Source organism: Amblyomma mixtum, chromosome 3, assembly GCF_055824585.1.
Source record: "Amblyomma mixtum isolate Tamu chromosome 3, ASM5582458v1, whole genome shotgun sequence".
Classification (NCBI taxonomy): Eukaryota; Metazoa; Arthropoda; class Arachnida; order Ixodida; family Ixodidae; genus Amblyomma; species Amblyomma mixtum.
The window spans coordinates 210,129,408-210,148,602 of record NC_143014.1 but is presented as its reverse complement, the minus strand read 5'-3'; the positions used below and the strand labels follow the sequence as shown (position 1 = coordinate 210,148,602).

At 47.6% G+C, this 19,195-nt stretch overlaps 2 protein-coding genes across 6 annotated transcripts in view; both read left to right on the top strand.

The window, feature by feature from the left end:
- The window catches only part of LOC149353527 (histone deacetylase 8-like), a 90,506-nt gene extending 84,134 nt beyond the window's left edge, over nt 1–6,372 (top strand). Inside the window, exon 2 of the mRNA XM_089582619.1 lies at nt 6,260–6,372. Within this exon, the coding sequence (XP_089438745.1) occupies nt 6,260–6,295 (36 nt within the window). The 3' untranslated portion in view covers nt 6,296–6,372. The remainder of the gene's footprint in view (nt 1–6,259) is intronic.
- Nucleotides 4,357–19,195, top strand: part of LOC149353523 (nuclear pore complex protein Nup133-like) — a 111,184-nt gene continuing 96,345 nt past the window's right edge. For all 5 annotated transcript variants that reach the window (XR_016291002.1, XM_089582614.1, XM_089582613.1 and 2 more), the window contains exons 1-7: nt 4,357–4,592; nt 6,260–6,372; nt 6,492–6,598; nt 8,418–8,630; nt 9,273–9,344; nt 15,136–15,243; nt 18,142–18,258. Coding sequence is in view for 4 of the 5 variants with exons in the window: in XM_089582614.1 (XP_089438740.1) it covers nt 4,492–4,592; nt 6,260–6,372; nt 6,492–6,598; nt 8,418–8,630; nt 9,273–9,344; nt 15,136–15,243; nt 18,142–18,258 (831 nt within the window). In the remaining variant the exon portion in view is untranslated. The remainder of the gene's footprint in view (nt 4,593–6,259; nt 6,373–6,491; nt 6,599–8,417; nt 8,631–9,272; nt 9,345–15,135; nt 15,244–18,141; nt 18,259–19,195) is intronic.

The window sequence follows — 19,195 nt, the reverse complement described above, 5'->3', positions numbered from 1 at the left end:
CGAACGCGCAATGAGATCACCGAAATCATAATATTTGATATTTTAATCTTCGCTAGAAATCCTTGTTTCGAGCCGATGGTGTCGCAACGCGGCGGCCATTTGCGGCAGCGGAAATGAAGCGGCATCCAGATAGGGCGCTGCCTTTCTCATTGGTTGAGCGTCCAGTTTGCATATTGTTTCTTTATACTTGCGAAATGAATCCAAAATATTATGTCTCTAAGTACTGAAAGCTTTTCGCATGCCACAAAAACTGGAAAGAAGCAGAGAAAGCGAATGAAAACTAACAAGAATACAGCTAGGGGCGACACTTTCCATTCCGCTTCAAACCTTCGTGGCAGCCAGCGCTGTTCAAAAAACCTTGGCTCAAACCAGAAAGCGCGCGCGTCGAGATCGGCCGTGACCATACCAAGACGGCAGCGAAAAAAAAAGCCAATCGACAAGAAAGGCCGGACAGGAGAGCGGAGTCGAGTTTGGGGGGGAGGACGGCTACTGCCCACCGCCTTCCAGTCCGACTAAAAAAGAAACTTCGGGGAGCTTCCTTTGTTGTTAGTCACCCCTGCCCTGAGTATGGCGTCGCGTACACGGGGGGAAGACGCCGTCAAAATGAGCGGATGTCTACAGCCCCGACAAAGCAACAACTGCATGCACGCTTCCGCTGCGTGTGCGCCAGGCGCGGTTCTGATTGGTAGCGCCCAATCTCGGTACTGGGTGAGTGAAATGGGCGAGTGAAGTGCGTTTTCGTCTGAGCTTTTCATTTCGAATTTTCAGAGTGGAATAACTTTCGTTTGCATGCTCCGATTTCAATAATTCTTTTTGCTCTGGTCTCTGGAAAGCATGATGAATCTATTTAATGATATTAACTGGTACCGAGGAAATCATCGCGGTGCCCCTTTAAGACCCAAAAATATAGCTTTTATTTTATAGCTATATTTTTCTAATGTGAGAATTGACAAATTAAAGCGCGTTTGGTTTTCTTTTTGATCATCTGACCGGAACGTCTCATAAATGAAATAGACACAAAAGCTCATGAGAGTTTGCAAATCTCATCTCATAACCACATCTATCTCTCCTCGCTTCTTCAGCCTGGTTGACATGACAGACGTTTTGCCCTGTAAGTTATCACGTGATTCGCGCGTTATCTTCTGCTCCACCAGTAAGAGAAAAATTTAACCGGTCTTAATCAGCCACTGATCGTTCGTCATCCCAAAACATACCTATACACTATCAGAAATGCATTCATGAAGGACATATTAGTTTAGGACGCTTATAGTCTCCAAACCGCACACCGTGAAATACTCAAGCCTTTTAGCTTTTCGTTTCTGCTGCAAGGCGACCAGTTCGGCTATGAGTTCAGCCTGTGAGATCGCGTTCACTAAAAAAAATGTCATTCCACTGTTTGCTAGGCAGCTTTAATGTTTATACTTGCGGGCGGCAAAATATAACTGATTAAAATCATGGGGGAATGCAAAGTAGTCTATTACGCGCGTGTGCAGCCCTTTTTATTTGGCTCTCGGAACTTCCGAGTTTATCTTCGCGCACCTACACGAGATCACTGTCCAAAAGAGGACCTGGCGAGCACTACCCTTAATCACTTCCTTCTGGGATAAAAAGAACCAACTTTCTGCAAGCCAAACTGTGGTTTCAGAACCTTTGTCGGCCAGTCTCTTATCGGTCTAGTAGCAGTCTACTTGCTCAGAGTGAGCAGTATACCTCAAGCGTTACTGTGAAACGGGCCGGGCCGGGCCCGGGCTTCACTCCGGGATTCACGGGCCGGGCCGGGCTCGCCAGAGCGATAATTTAGCGGGCCTGGGCCGGGCCCGGGCTTGAAGCCGCGGGCCTCGGCCGGGCTCGGGCTTCAGGTCTCGGGCCCGGGCTTGGGCCTCAGATTGAGGCCCGTGCAGTGCTCTACTCTGCACTGCTTGTGGTATACAGTTCCTCCCCTGATAGAGGTGCAACCATGGCAGGCTTGCATAGTTTGTACAACTTGCACAATTGCCTCTACGTCTTCTAACGAAGTGATTGCCAAATCCATGGGCAGCGTCGGCACCAGTTTTGCGCGGGCAGATACAACATAACTCATGTCTTCGCGAACTATGACACTCTTGAGTACTGAATGTACAGTCTTTGTCAAAAGTTTGGAGCCCAGGGGGTTCACTTCCAAGCTTTATATTGGGACTCCAGGAGCGTTAATGGAAGTCCTACCTATTGCAGGAGGCAGTACCAGAAATCTTCTTATGTCCAGGAAATTTGGAGCGCTAGAGATCCATTAAGAACGACACAGTGTGGTTCAAAAGAAAAACCCCTGGGCTCCAAACTTTTGACAAAGGCTGTACATCTGCCTCCAATCCTGCCTTGTAAAAAACAATCTGTGATCGGTGCCCGTTTTCATCTTCAAGAGCTGCCGATCTCCACTGACGAGGTAACCTCAAAGAAGCGCTCTTCTCCACTGACTTCCACGGGCTCTGGTTGCTCTCGCTCGATATCTTCTGCAGCGTCGCTCTGCGTTGCCACTGCATTTCTTGAGACGGTTGCTCTCTTTTTCGGAGATTTTCGCCGTTTACGATTTGAGGAGAAGTACAGCGGGAGATTAGGAAATATGGTATGAATTGCATCACCCCTTAAGAGACCATACACCGCGCTCGATTTCAATCACTTCTTCGTTTATTACATACTTATATGACACAGCCGCCGCGGTGGCTCAGTGGCTATGGTGCTCGGCTGCTGACCCAAAAGACGCGGGTTCGATCCCGGCCGCGGCGGCTAGAATTTCTTTGGAGGAGAAATTCTAGAGGCCCGTGTGCTGTGCGATGTCAGTGCACGTTAAAGAACCCCAGGTGGTCGAAATTTCCGGAGCCCTTCACTACGGCGTCTCTCATAGCCTTAGTCGCTTTGTGACGTTAAACCCCATGAACCATGAACCATACTTATATGACTTCACAATATCCCCTTCTTGAAAGCGGGCGTCGCACACTTTGCATGTTTTCCCCGACACCTTGTCTGCACGGGGTATCGCTCTCGACCATTTTGCAAGAATTGGATCGGTCGGCGGAGGAAAGAAGTGCCTCTTCTCTGTGTTGCGCCGGTACCCGCAGGTATACATCCCGGCACGAAACACGTTGGCATTTGGTTGCCACTCCTAGTACATTCTAAAGAAGATAAATGACGCACACCACCTACCCTCTGACAGCGAAAAAATCCAAAACCTGGCGTTCGAGAACATTCGGCAGCCCACGCTACTTGCAGGTTGGGCCCACACCATGAGCGTCCGCACCCAACCACACACCGAAAGCTGCTGAAGCGTAGTGCACAAATACTCAACTCATAACGACAGGATCACTTGATAGCAACAAAACGCGACGCAAATGAGCACGACTACCGGAGCGTCAGCAACGTTGCTGCACCGCAGCGTGGCTAGCTAGCGTCGAGCGTGGCGCAAACTTCGACTGCAGCGCCATCTCAGCGGCTGGGCGCAAATCGCGGCCGCTTCGGGTGGAACTAAAAACGCTTTATATCCGCGGACGGCAGTCTAACGGTCGGACCCCATTGGCTGTTCTGGTCAGCGGCACGGGAAAAATAGCGCCCGGAGCCATCGCTCTGCGGGACGGCACAGCAGCCTGTCCGCGGGAGAAAAACCGGTTTGTGCGGGAAGCGGCGCGCGGAAAACGTCCTGCGTTGCGCGTTTTCCCGCCAGTGTGAGCGCGCCTTAAAGCTGGAACCGCACGGCGCGATTTTGGGCGCGATTGCCGCGCGGATGGTGGGACGCGCGCGTCATTCTGACGCGTGCCCAGCATAATCCTACACGAAATCGCGCCGCCGCGTGGTTCTACGCGTGTAGAAAAAAACGCCTCGCGCTGCGCGTCCACTGACGTCACGGCCGGCGTCCACCAATGAGCGTGCAGGCGCGTGTCATTTTGGTTTTTCGGTTCGCCAACAGATGGCTCTGCTTTCCGCGCATCTCGGCAGTACCTTTTTGGGGGAACTTTGCTCTTTCCTCGGAGGAGCTGGCTTCACGCATCGTGTTCGTTGGCGCGTTGTGTTCGGCCAACATGCACAAGACAACCTTTAACGAGGTATAATTCCATGAAGATTATTTTTATTGTAGTGTCCTGTAATTTAAATGGCATATTATATATGCGGTAACAGATAATTCACCTCGTTGGCAGTTGCGTGGTCTGGCAACCCGAAAAAAACGCGGCGCGACAGCGCCGCTTCATTTTTTCTCGTGCGGGTGCTCGCGCGTCGGCGGCAACGCGGGCGTTTGCCGCGCGTCGCGTTTTTCGCTCGCGAAAAACGCGACTCCAGTCAGCGCCCTCTACGCTCAGACGACCACCTCGATATAGGCCTCGTCTGCATTGCTCCGCGCCGCGGTCGGCAGTCTTGCAGCGCTCTTGTTCTATTGCATATGACGCCCGTTTAGACGTCGCTTGATGGTCGCTGGATGGTCGCAAGACGTCGCATTCTCGTCCGCTGTTAAGCTCATTATTTAGAGCCATGTTCACTCCGCGCCGCGCGGGTCCTGGAGGCACTTTTCTCACAGCACCTGGGCCCAGTGGAACGCCGGCGTCGCACGGCCGCTGGCCAAACGCACATGGGTAATGACTTTTACTATTTTTGTTGCCTCATGTTTAATGTGTTCCCTGTGAACCGTTGCACCTCTAGCATAATTAACGTGACGAGTGGTTTATATTGCAGAATAGGGCTGATACGGGCAGGTTGGTACATATATTGACTGAGAGGATGTAACCCTAGTGCTAAGATGGGACAAAGGGAACGAGGCTTGCGCTGACTAGCAACCGAATGATTTATTGAAACATGTGAGGCAGCATTTAAAGGAAACATGGCGAGCCAAAATAACTAGAGAAACCGCACCACACAATTGGGAGGAATTGTTCAGCATCACTGATTAAGACATGCACATTCTTGTAGGAAGACGGGCTTGTGCACACGTGTTATTAGGCCTCGGAAATAAGCCTCTAGGTTTCGTATCTATATCTGGCGATGATAGCGGTATGATGCAAAGCCGCTTCACAATTTTCGCACTCCGAGTGTATGCCAGATGGTTTATAAGTGACTTGTTTCTATATCTTTTGCGTGCTCACGTTCTGTCGTTGATGCAGCGTCCCATCTCACCGATTTAGAAATGGCCGCATGACGTCGGAATCTTATATTAGCGTTGGTGTTGCGGGGCGGGCAAAATTATTTTTATTTCTTTTTCTTTTGACCACGCCGCTCTTTTAGCGTTGATGTGGTATACCAGGTTCTGACGTCATGCGACCATTTTTACATCATTGAGACAGAACGCTACTTCAACGATAGAGCTATGTCAGCACACCAAAGATCGAGAAAAAAAACCATCTAGCCCTGCATACACTGTGCAGCGGTTTTTCATCGTACCGCTATCATCGCCAGATATAAAGACGAGACCTCGAGGCTTGTTTATTTCCGAGGCCTGCAGTATGCATGGTCGAAACAAATGACACGAGCATCAGCAGCCCGTCGACAGCTCTCTTCCCATTCTTAACCAGTGACTCTGAATATCTTGGTTGTGTGGTTGCACGGTTTTCTTGTTATTTTTGCTCCTCATGTCTCGTTTTTTTATGCTGCCTCAACAAATCAGTCAGCACGTGTATCTCGTTGTCCCGTCTTAAAGGGGAACCGCGATATTTTCCTCAGTGCCTATTAATCCGATAAAATGAATTCTTCATATGTTCCAGAGACCAGCCAATACAAAAAAGAATGATTGAAATAAGAGCAGGCAAATGAAAGTTATTCCACTTAGAAAATTAAAAAAAATAGAAAAATAGATGGACACTTTTCCCTTGCCCATTTCACTCGCCCAGTGCCCAATCAGAACTGCACCCTCCCCCCCCCCCCCCCGTGTACACTCAGACAGAGCCTGAAAGGGGGGGGGGGTCCCAACCTCCTCTCCTGCCTCCTGTTTGGCTCCTCTCTCCACATTTTTGGGTGTAGTATGTCCACCGGCTTTTTTTTTATGCTGGCTTAATTGATGCAGTTTGAACAACTGTGCTCATTAAAGTTTAAAGCAAAATGGAAAGTGTCGCCCCTAGTGGTATTGTTATGAATTTTCATATTGTGTATAGATTGTGCATACCATTGTGTATACCATTGTCTAGTGCGTCGTTTTGATAGAAGAAAACACGCAGGAAAAAATTTAGTGTCTATAGCCCTTTATGTGCTATTGGATCCTCTCCGTCGATTTACACTGCCATTACATGCATTTTGTTCTTCTCTATTAAAGGAGTCAGCTTCAAGCAAGCTCCGTGCACTTGTCTGAAACTGCGAACCATGTTGTTGACCTCTTCAGTAGTGTGCTCCCGGTACTCGTCAGCGAAACTCTTATCAAAGCAGAACGTAAGAACAATTTCGTAGCTTCTGTACATTTCAGTTTCGCACTTAATTTGTGGCAAAGCTTTGCTTGCATTCTTTGTGAAATACTCTTTTCATACCTAATGCCACCTCTTATGTTGCAGCCGGAACGGATATCAGTGCACGCATATCGAGCTGCGGATGGGCATGGCTGGTTTGTGGCCGAAAGCTATGTGTTTGGCAGTACAAGCCGGGATCACCTAACAGCAAAGTAAGTGTCCTGCATCGCATGCTATATGGAACTAACTACCAGCATAGTGAACCGTTTCATGCAAAGGATTGGGGGCTTTAAATCGGCGAACATTGTGATAAGATTACTTTGCCTCTGTGGCGTCTGGAGGCGTCACGGGTCTGCGGAAATAAATACTATGCACATGACCGAGCTTAGTCAGTGCAGAACCCACTGAACTACGTGCATGTTCTTCCAGCCCGATGGCCGGCATAGCTCGGGACTACGCGCAGTTATCACAAGGAACCTGATCGTTTTACCCAGTCGTTTGGCGGTTTTGGCTAAGTGTAGGGTCTTTGAGTCATGTTTAAAAAATCATGATTACTAGCTTATGAAAGGACCTGGAATGACAAACGGCACAAGTGCTAGCATTTGTCTTGTGTCTCTGGGAACGTGTGCCGTTCAGTGAATAAAATTGGGATTTTTTTTTTCGACCATAGGAATGCAGGTATCGAATAACATAAATAGACAGAACAAACAGGCAAGCACTACCAGTCAAAAGGCACCAAAATAAGTTCAAGTTGTGGGGCTTGCTGTCACAGATGCAGTGTGATCTTGGGATGCTCCGAGTATACTGGCTGCTGCACCCATGGGCAGCTGGAGAAAGCTGTGCATACACCTGGCCGCGGCTGGAATGTAAACTACGCAGCCCCCACAAGGCTTTGCATTGCATATTGGTTTTAAAGTTTGTTGTAAATAGGTGCAGTCATTTTCTGCACAAAGTGAAATGTACTAGCAAAGTTCCCAAGGCAAGAACCACTGGAAGGACTTCCTGGCTTGTTAACAAAAAAAAAGACTCCTAAGAAGACATTTGACAGAGGTCGGTCTGGTTAGGAATGCAAATTTAAGGGAGAAATGAACAGCATCCAAGTTCTCCTAAGAAAACACGCCGTTTCAAAATCTACTCTGTTTCTTCATCAAGGCCTGGCTGCTGGCGAGTTGCAGCTTCGGTTTTTAAAAAAGCCCGTGTATAGTCAACCGCCAGGTCACTTATCTTAAACCGTGGGTGCCCCTTTAAAAGGTACTAAATCAAATGTAATAAACAATGAAAAAGAAGATTTCTATAACCGATACAGTTGTAAGTAAAAAAGATTAGCACATTGACATCACTGGAGCAGCGAAAATTGCACCACGCGGCTGGTGTCGTACCGTGCTTTATGAATGCACCTACACTTTTGTCATCAGCGTGTTCGCCGCCACAGCCCAACTCGTTTTATCTGCCACTATGGTAGCATGTCACTAGTGCTGATCTTTTTTACTTGCGAGTATGATGGAGATAATACTATTTGTTGTTTCATTTTCAGGCTGAGCTTTTTCATCAGGAAAGATTTGAAGTGAGTTCAGAATCTACCTCATGTTTAGAATTTTTCCTTCAATTCAAACTTGAATTTAATTGCGCTCGTTTTTCATGCAAGGTAATCTTGAGAGACAAGAAGAGAGCAACACAGAATAGAGAACAGACTCTAGTTAATTACTTTACAGCAGAAATCAAGAGAAGGAAATGAGCGAGGGCTTAACGTGTGATGCTGCAAACAGATAGGTTCATTAAGGTAACGTTGTATTCCAAGAAAAGGAACACACATCCAAGTGCAGTGGAAAGTTAGGTGGAGGAAAGTGATTAGAGATTTTGCAAGAATGTGGTGTGGCAGCAGCTTGTGTGGAACAAGGGTAATTGGAGAGCATTACCAGGGCCTTTGTCCTGCAGTGGACTTAACTCAGCCAATGACGATGACCTTCATTGTTTCACTGGGTCCATTTGGTATGGATTTTACTGCACTCCTTCCTCGACACTATCTGACAGTGCCACTTGCTGATGCTGCCACTAAGTGACCTGGCCCACCGGGCCGACCTGGTCTGTGTGCTGCTGAGGGGTGGTGAGCTTGCCCCGGCGGCACTGGCTGTGGCGCCAGCTGGTATTGTGCGGTACTGGCCCAACATCTGCCGTGAAGCTTACTCCATCGATGCTGTAGCTGACCTCCAGGGGGAAGAGTGCTGCTACCTTGCCAGCACACAAGTGAGTGAATCCAGCAAGTATTTATTTGTCATAGGGTTTTAAAGCAATGGAAAAGCAGTGTTGCATTTCTTTATATGCCAAACTGTTATGATGCTGCTGCTAAATGGTATTTAAAGTTAGGCCTTTTTTTGCTACACATCACTGCACCAGGCAGGTGTGTCGCTTGCACGATTATTGAGTTTCAGATATCTTGAGCAATTAGTAAACATGGCAACAATACTTCCAGCTACCTGACCATGTTGCTGAAAGACTGTGTCGAAATTGAACCATGATATCTAATACCTGCTTCCCGCTTTTGATAACCAACTACTACAGTTAACTACTCTAGATGGTCATCAGTGATGTCAACTTCACAAATTGCATTGCCTTTGATGGACAGTTGACATTGAGTGCAGTTTTTGTGGTTTCTTTTGTTTGGACCTTGTGCAGTCTCTTATTGTCTGCTTCGACCAGAGCCAAAGAACGAGCTCGTAATAAATAGTTGTTTGTTGCCTGTTGTTCTAGAAATTGTTTGTAGCTGAGGCTGCACTTGTGTGGGCAAATTCTTGGGATTAGCCATTTGGCCACACTGCTAAATTCAGTCTGCAGCATCCCTAATAAACTAGTAATTTTGTAATTACTGTAATTTTTCTGCTATTGCAGCCTCTCGGTTGCATCCTTGGCACTACTACAAGCTCCCTGATGCTGGTGACACCATCTATCATTGAAGGACAAGTAAGTTGGCAGAAGTTACATCTTGCGATATCTGAGTTCCTGAACTTACCAGGCTGTAAAAAAATGGCCTGTGTTAAGTTAGAAGTGTATGGCACCGGTGGCTCGTTGCTCCCTTTCGCCGGAAACTGCCGTGTTATGACGAAATAGTGGATATAACGAAAGAATGGCAGTTCCCTTGAAAGCTCGGTCAGCACGGGCTGTAACGGAGTAATCGCCGGGCCCTTTTAGCTTCGTTATAACGAGGTTCAATTGTTTCTGAGTCCCTAAACTTACCAGGCTTTAAAAAGATGGCCTGTGTTAAGTTAGAAGCGTACGGCGCCGGTGGCTCTTTCCCTCCCCACTTTCGCCTGGAGCTGTCGTGCCCGTGTCCGTAGACAGTCTAAGAAGTTAGAATATCGACAGCGCGTTACACACTTCGGACGCTGTCCAAGGCCATGGGAACTGGGGAGTGTGATCGCGAACCGCCTTGTCAGGGCCGCAAAGGGCTGATGACCTTTTCCGTTGGAGGGATGAGCTCTAAAAAGGGGGGGGGTCATTAGGGCCGACGACTTCTCAAACCACCTGACTGCCCAGCTAAGCGGTGGGGTTTTGTTTACTGGCAGCAGTGACAGTAAGGCCGATGCAGGGGCACCTCGATGGGTTGCAGGTGTAGTGAGATGCCCATGCGAAACTGTGTGCCCTGCAGGTTGCAGGAAGTGCAGGGTCTGCTGAGTCAGGCTCTGGCGAGCCCTGGGCTCAGTCAACTTCTATGTATGGTGCCATTGCACTGCTATTGGTCGAAATCGGGCAAGAGCAGATTTAGTAAAGCTCCACCTAATAGACCTTTCCTCAAATTGCAGCGCCGCGCCATCCCCTAGCGGATCCGCACAAAGCACGATGGGAGAAAGGAGCGATCGCCTCCCGCGTCGGCTGCTGTCAAGCGTGTTGCTGTGTTGTGCCGCCGTGTTCAGGCGTTGTGCGTCTTCTCGTGCGCGTTGTTGGTTGCCTCTTAGCAAAATGTTGCAGCGCACTGCTGTGGTGGTTATCTGTTAGTCTGTCTAAGGGAGTGCTTGAAGATAATATTACAGCAATGAACATCTACCGCGTCAGCATGAAATTTCTCAGGAGTGCGCCGATGAGCACGAGTGCACTCATACTGTTGTTTACATCGCTGCGTACGAACAGCTAGTGCTCGTTTTCATGACATAAAACGCAACCGGCGCTTTAGTTCTATTAAACAACCTGTTTTCTTTTTTGCCGACAGTAGCCGTGCTTGTTTACGCAGTGCAATAATGTGTGGGAAGCGATGATGCGATCGCACCCCTGAGAAACACTTGACAGCGGGCTGTTGACATCGCGCAAAACCGGCGCTTCTCGCTTCTTGCCCCGGCTTCCTCCGACGTGACCAGTACTTTATTTTAAACTACTTTATCCAGAAGTATGTTTGGTGACTGTTCGCTTTAACTGAAACGGCCTAACTTGTTATCCACAAGCTAGCGACAGCGACGACTGCTGCTGGCCGTAAAGCACGGCTCGGCAGTTTGGGTCACACCGGCGTTCCCCGTTCATCATATGCGTGCCCCTGCGATGTAAGCAAGAGTTGATTTCAGGTCACTGTTGCCAAAACTACACTCGGTGACCATTTTCATTCGCTAAAGCTTATGATTCGCTCTTAACAACCGCCGCAATCACAGATCCAACCCTGCGGACTCGCTAGGCCTAGTCGTCGCGGAAGGGAAGGGAGTCGTCGCCGACGGAAATTAATTTGGCAAGCGCTTATCGCTGGGGAGTGTTCAGGTGTGGATATGTGAAATATAGCCGTTCGTTTCGCTCATTTAGAAGCGCGAACATATTCACATCGCCGCCTTATTACTGTGCTTTCGCTCAGCCGCCGACAAGGCTGACCGTCTGCCGATCGGATTTGTCGGTGTTGGTGGCCTGAAAAACTTGTCCCACTGCAATCATATCATAGTAAACTAGATATTTCACTATAATAACATGCTGCTGTTGAGCGTGATATATACAGTGCCGTTGTCGGACTAGTGTGACTGTCGTCGTCGTTGTACACTGAAAACGAGCTGAGGCTTTGAATGCGTTTGGAAAGTGTCGTGTAGCACCGCGCGCGTCCGTCGAGTCCGAATGTCATTCCAATTCTCAAATGTAATTCTGCTCAGATGTAATTCGAACGTTCCCGTGTAGCACAGGTATAAGAAACAGCGATGGCGACGAGATGGCAGAGAAAGGCTTTCCGGTGATCAGGCACAGTCGGAGAGACGGACGAAAAGACGCGAGCGCGGCGCCGCGGGCACCGCGGCGCTCCGTTTTTCCAGAGTGCTTTGCGCGGCCGCTTGGTGGCGCTGCAGAATTTGTGAAAAGGTCTATTATCGAAGGCTTTAAAACGAGCTGCAAACACAGAGTTAGGAGGAGCGTACCAAGTCTCAGCCTCAGCCGCTTTTAAACAGCCCTTATTTTTAGACTGCGTTTTTCTTGCACTGCCTTGTATTTCGGTCCCATCCTTAAAAAATCAGTTTTGTTTTAAAAAAAATTGAAGTTGCTGCCGCAACTGGCAAGTTGTCGCCGGACGAGTGGATGAAGATGCAAAGTGCTCTTCGTATCACTAACCGCCATGTATACGATCACCGGCCAACATGCCATCGTCATTCGTCGCTCGCGACGAGCATTCAACCAGGCCAAGCCGGCCATCCGACATTTTCGAATAAGTTAACGGCCTGATTGTAAAATTTGATTTTGTTGTGTTAACCCCATCTGTGGCAAAGCGTTTTCTAGCAGGGTAGTTCTGCGCACCCATAGACATACATATCCGCACATTTCGACCACCTGGGATTCTTTAACGTGCACGGACATGGCACATTGCACGGGCCTCTAGAATTTTGCCTCCATCAAAATTAAATGATATCAGGAAGTACTGTATATATACGCAACCACATGCCTCTTGTGCGCTCGCGCATGAACCAAAGAAACCGTGATGCCTTCTGTACGGAGCACAGAAAATTTCTGCTGCCAAAGTGTGCTCCTTAATATTTTGGCCTCACCTGTACATGTAAGGAGGCTTCACCAAACAACGAGCAGCTTGTAATGACCACGCATTATTGAGATACCATGTGGATGGAAGCAAGGGGAATGAACTTTTGTGCTCGAATGGTGAGACACCTTCTAAAAAAAAACAGCGATGTGCTGGTTTGTTTTAACTGGTGTGCAACTGGGCTTGTCTCACTGAAGCGCTGCTGACAGCTGCAGTTGTCGCAGACTGATAGCAAAGCTCAGAAAACTAAACTATGCGGCAACAGTGTGACTCCGATTGGCACGCCCCCCCCCCCCCCCCCCCCCTTCGGACTGTGTATGAGTGAACTTGTTGGAGTGGCCAAATTTTGAGCACACATGGTGCTGGAAATCTGGCGTATCTTACCTTGGTTGCCACTCTTTCGTGCACCGGGAGCGTAAGAGCAAGACAAAGTTTTAATTAACCCAATTTAAGAGAAATCGTGGTATGAATTAACCAGCTTTGAAATGCATTGTAAATGCAGCCTGGGAGCCAAAATTTTAAAATTTGTTTGATTTACCGAAAGTGCGAATTATCAGAGCTTGAGTTATTGCAAGTCTTTTAAAATTTATAACTGAACTTTTCTCTCATGTTCTTTTGATTTCATCAACCAAACAACAGTTATCACTTTAATTTATCTCAGGCATGAACAAAAACTGCTGCTGCTGCTTTGTTTGTTGTCACTCCAGCTCTTGAAGCAGGCTGGCTTAAGTGTTTTAGGGAACTAAAACTGCATATAAACAATTTGCAAGTTTTCAGGTTTGCAGGTTTTTCATTCCTCATGCGGCCTAAACCTGCTTTTGAGATCATAGCCATTGTTATGTTGATGAAACTAAAACTGGAACAGCGTAAAAGAAGAAATTCAAGCCGCTTCGGTGGCTCGGTGGATATGGTGCTTGGCTGCTGACCCGAAAGATGCAGGTTCAGTCCTGGCTGCGGCGGTCTCATTTTGATGGAGGCAAAATGCTAGAGTCCTGTGTACTGCGCCATGTTAGTGCACTTTAAAGAACTCCAGGTGGTCGAACTTATCCATGGCCCTCCACTACGGTGCCCCTCATAGCCTGAGTCGCTTTGGGACGTTAAACCCCATAAAAGCAAACCAGCTGAAATTCGATTATAAATTATTTAGTGGTTAAAGGCATCTATAATTGTGTGATGTAGCACATCATTTTAAAGAAGAAAAATTGGAAGCAAAAACTTGGTGTCTATAATTATTTCTTTAAGGTGAAAGTCGTTTGGGTTATGATGCTCATGCTTGTCAGCAATAAAAGACCACAGCCTTGTTGTAGCACATCCTCACCAGTGTGCTTGTGACATCTGCATGTTTGCTTTGATGATGTACTGTATCAGTGGACATTCTTTCTATCCAAGACTGAGTGCGACAGTCAAAAAGCCTTCGTTATTGCAAAGGGAGGCTTCATTATAAATGTGGCTGTTATAATTGGGCTTGACTGTAGTTAGCAAGTGTGTTTCCCATGAAGCAGAGCTTAAAATAGTAGGCCTTTTGTTGCAACATCTTGTATTGCAACTGCTAGTCACGTTCCCTGTAGTGCAAGAGCAGAAGAGTCGCTGACCGAAACTTCACTTTCAATTTTTCCGACATGCTTGATTATTCAGACTTAGTCACGGCACTGCCACATTTTGTATAGAGCTAATGTATAATAGTGACTGTGACACATTTGCAAATGATTGCTCGATTTTTCAGAGTCGCATCAGCAATGCCACTAAGCTGCCGTTGTGCAGAACAACCTCAATTCGAATTTCAAAGGATATCGAGGAATGATTAGAATATAATGAATTTTAAGCTAAAAGGGAGCCTCTTTACACGATATTTTTCGTGGGTTGGTGCTTTGCGCACGGATGATTGCGAGCTCCTATTATTGCTAGACGTCTTCCACAATACAGACTTCCATTACAAACATAGTTCATCGACCTTCTCTGTGCCGAGTCATCTCTTCCTGAGTATGGGAAGAGGCAGCAGCAAAACGCATGGGAGGCATAGAGGCACGATGACAGTGAGCGGAGGAAAGCGGCGATGTTTTTCAAACCAAAGACTGCATACCGACAACAAAATCCATCACAGCCCTGACTTTCTGATCGCGATACCGGCAATAACATGCGTTTCGCTGACGGGCATAGTGCTTCTCATATGCCAACCGTCACAGAGTTCATGCAGTAGCATACTGCCAGTTCTGAGGTTCCGTCTCGGCTGCGGGAGTTGATTGGTTCAAAACTCACTGCTGGATGGGTACAAGCGCCCTCCAGTCTGGCACCCGGCTTTCTTGAGAGGTTTGCGGTGATGGCCTTGTGGTAGACCATCCACCTCGCATTTGGGAGGTGCTGGGTTTGATTCCTAGTGCCAGTGGGTACCCACCAGTGATTTAATGGGTACAAGATATCCCCCAGCCTGGTGCTCGGCTTTTCTGGGGTGAAATGCTTGGGAAAAGTGTCTTGGACCAAACCATTGCATTGACGGGTCAGTGATTTATTCCGTCATCGTACAACGTAAACATCCTTTTCCGAAGCATTTCGCCCAGAAAAGCCAAGCGCCAGACCGGGGGAAGTCTTTCACCCATTAGGAAACAGGTGGGTACACAGCAGCACTGGGGATTGAACCCGGCATATCCCGAATGCAAGGTGGATATTTTCGGATAATTTTGCAGTCCCTAGACAATCTTCTTTATGTGCTATAAGTGAGACTGAGTGGCAGACCTCTTACTATGGTACTGCAACATCCTTATCTTCTCACAGACTACACCGCTGATCAAGCGCCTAAATGCTCCCCAGGGACCTATAACAAGCATTGGACAGCGGGTGTCATCGTTTATTTTCGGTGCCATACCTGCCCAGTCGGAAGCCGTGAGTGTTCTCTGAGGCTGTTACTACTGTACAGTGCACTTTCTTTCAGGGAGTGGTAAAACGTTTGTCTCTGTCTAGCTGTTACTCTTATTTGAGTTGTGCCTACTTCTTGTGTATAATATCAAATGACATTTTAAATAAAAAAAGATACTAACAAAACAATTCCTCTTACCTGTCATTGCACTTAAGCATTTTTTTTCTTCCAAACACTGACATGTACAGCTGTGCCTTGCATTGTCTGAGTCAGTATTCTTGCTGCAGTCTAAGTACAGAAGTAAGCGGTGTTGCATCACTTTAGAGAAAGTGGTAGTTTTCTGCACAGTTTGAAAGAGAACAGGGGCCGAATTACGAGCCGCTTTCAGAAACGCTCTCATTTGCCCCGTTCCTACTGGGCGGCCCTGACCAGCGGCCATATTGATTGTTTTGCATCACTGGCTTACATTGTAAACGTGCAAGAAGTGTTGACGTTGCTTACCTAATTATGCGTGCCAATTGAGACAATTTTTTGAGAGCAAAAAAAATGGTCTCAAACCATTTGAGAGCGAAACTGGTGGCTGTTTACATTGCTGTATATGTGGTGCCCGCACGAGTAACGGTGTAGGAGGGTGCACAAAGACTGCTTGACGTGCGGGACGAGTTGTTTTGACTTAGGAAGGAGATAGCACAATGGCTGTGCGACGAACTCGCTGTTGAACTGGGAAGTGTGCGGGTGAGTGCGCTGTTAGTGGAGCGGCAAGGGCTGTGGGGTTCAAGGCAGCATAGGAAATGAAGCAAACGTCCCGACTGTGAGCAAGTGTTTGCAGTGGGTTGCAGAGACCACTGGCAACGTTAAGTTGCAGAAGGTGCGCGCTTTCCGGCGAGATCCCAAGACAAGGCGGCGGTGAAGGAGGGCTTATTTGCTTAAACTTTCACCATCGCAGTATCCCCGGTGGTATCGGGTGTGTCGATGGCACACACATTGCCATCAAATGAAGATCATCCGAATGGAACGGCAACAACACCAGCACGAACATCAAGTGCTTATCCCGAATCGGGTGGCATCAGTTGGTTACGAGGCAGAAGAGTGATTGTTGCCACAGTGACCGGTGTTACGTCTCGCCTTCGTCCTGGGGAAGACAACGACATGGCAGCAGCGAAACGCCGACAAACCCCGAGACACGCGTTGGGTGAGCGCCTGGATTTCCACGGAAGCCGCGTCCGTCTGCCCTGTTGAGCGAGCGTTTCCCCTACACCGAGTGTGAACGCACGTTCGTAATGCGCGGGGACGCTGCTCATGGACATTCCGGCGTCTGCGCTACGGTGATGGCATCGTTCCCCCCTCTCCCAGCGCGTGACGGCGGTGTGATCTCTCGGGAGTGAGTGAGTGCGTGTGTGTCTGTGATTGGTGCCAGTGCGAACTTCCTTCCCCTGCAGGCCCGGCCCCCATCTAGGGACCCTAGGGAAGGGAACTCCTAAAAAAACCTCGGCAGCGGCACAGCCGAGGGAGCTTTTTGTCATCATGGTCTTCTGATGAGCTGTCGTCATGCAGCGTTCCTGCAGCTCACTTGTAAATATGTACATTCCTGTATAAAGTCCTCTCTCATTGTCTTTTTCCAGCAGCCTCGTCTCAGACGTCCCTCATTCCCTCTCCGGCACACGACCATGCTACCTCGTCTGTAACAAACTGGTGGCAGCGGTGGGATGCTGCTACCTCGTCTTTAACACCGGGCATGCCGGCTGTCATTTCCCGCACTAAGATTGCAAGCTCCCGGCAGCTGCACCGGTCTGCTCCCATATGTCGGCAGTTGCTGCAGTGTGATGATTCATCGTCGCCTGGTATTTTCTAAACAAAAATAAATAGAACCACGCATCACCCTTAGAGCACATTTGCCATCAATAGCAGGCGCCGACAGAGAACACAGGCTAGGCGTGTTCACACTGGCGAGTCGCGGAGGTGACGTGACAGGTTTAAATCGATTTGTTATGCTCCCTCCCCACTTTACTTCTACATCGGAAACCGTAACTAATTGACTGAAATTGGTCGCACGACGTTTGCGACTCGCCAGTGTGAACTCTCCTTAAAGTTGCCTTCATTGATTTTCTAGCTGAGTGCTCCTTGCAAATTGATCTCTGCAGACCCGTAGGAATGACTGCCTTGAAACAGATTTTCCCGCACACTTAAAACGTGTGCACAGAACCTTGATTCTAGACAATGTGTAAAAAAGCAGGACAGCCGTGGAATCAGCTGTTTTTTTTCTGGCTGCCACGTTCACGATGGGTGAATATGTGGGTGGATGGATAAGGCTGAATCCTTTGGATTGGGCGGCAGCTCACGCCACCTAGCCGACGCTTTTCCACCATCAGCATACCCTCGCGGCAGCAAAAGTGACTGAAGAGCAAACTTAATTTCAAAACTGAGGACGCTTCTTGTTTTGCTTCATGTTATTGAGTTTGAAACATAGTTTGTTAGCAAAATGAAACACTGTTCATTTTATTCAGGGTGTGTTTACAGCAAAACGTTAGCTTACGGACCCTTATTGTGGAAATAAATGCTTCCTGGGTGGAGCCCTGTTACTTGCCACTGCAACCTTGCTGCTAATTTGTTGATTCCGCTGTCAGCATCTCGAGGTGTCGTCATTTTGAAGTTACGCTCTCAAAATTGGGAGCGATATTGATAGCAACTCATAATTCAGCCCCAGACGAGATTCACTGTTGGTTGGTAACGTTTGCTACTATGTAAATGGTGCGATTGTTTTCTCGTTGTCAGCAAGTTTAGTAGGTATATTCAGTAGTTTAATGTAATGGTCAGCAAGTTTAGTTGCATTAACATTTGCATGCAATTTCTGACTGGCATAAACCTTGTGTTTGCCTTGAGCTTTGTACTCTTGCTGCACACTGATGCATTTTCTCAATTTTCAGAGGTACCTCATTAAAGTCCTTGTGGAGCCAACAGATGAAAAAGGCAAAAAGTTTGTCTATGTGCTTCTTCGTAACAGCCTTCAGAAATGGTTCCTAGAAAGTCAAGGCACCGAGAAGGTGAGCGATAACAGGTCTTTGCTTGCCATTCAGTTCCTCATTCGGAATTGACATTGACAGCTCGTAACTAACACGTGCACATAATGTGTTGCTCTCGAGGCTTGGCATGGTTGAGTGGCATATGCGCAGCCATTGCATTTCTTTGTGAATTCTGAACATACCTGGAGTTGACAGGTATGCTGCCATTTTTCTTTGCAGAGATCTAATCAGCAGAGCACTAATTTAGTCCAGTTGGTTTCTGCTGAGAAGTCACGCTACACTGAATTTGCATAACATTACAGACAGCAGAGATAGGCTTGTGTTGACCTGCACTCAGTCATCCTTTTGCTATGTCCATTCGTTCTTTTACCTTTTTTTCCCCCCAAAAGTGCAACTTTTCCTCTGGCTGATCTGATTCTGAACTTTTGCACAACATTGTGTGCGCAGAATTTGCGTGTCAGCACCAATTTTCAAGTGTGTAGCTAATGGGGATATGTACGTAGCAGCCTATTCCACACATGAGTTATAGTACAGTCTCTCAATTAAAGGGTTGTGGTGCTGTGGACTGTGCTTCGGTCATGCATACCCTTTTATTTTGGGATGATTTGGAAAAAATGGTGCTCTATAAAATTTTGGGTCAGCCAACTTATTGTAAGCTATATAAGCGACTGCCTCAATGCCAACACTGTAAGACCACTTAACATCTGCGTGGAGTGTCTGCAGATAGTTACGGGTTTTAGCTTTTACAGTGCTGCATATAGTTTGCTATGTGGAATATGTACACTAGTGGATTTGCATGATGTGCAATCATAAGGTGCTCTATATTCGTTCTGGTATTTCCTGAAAGACCAAAAGCATGTTAAGAGCATATTGTTGTTGGTGCCACTTATTGTACTTTAATAATACCTAATTTTGTTTTTTAATAACTGCCTCGTGCATAGATTGTGTAAACGCATGA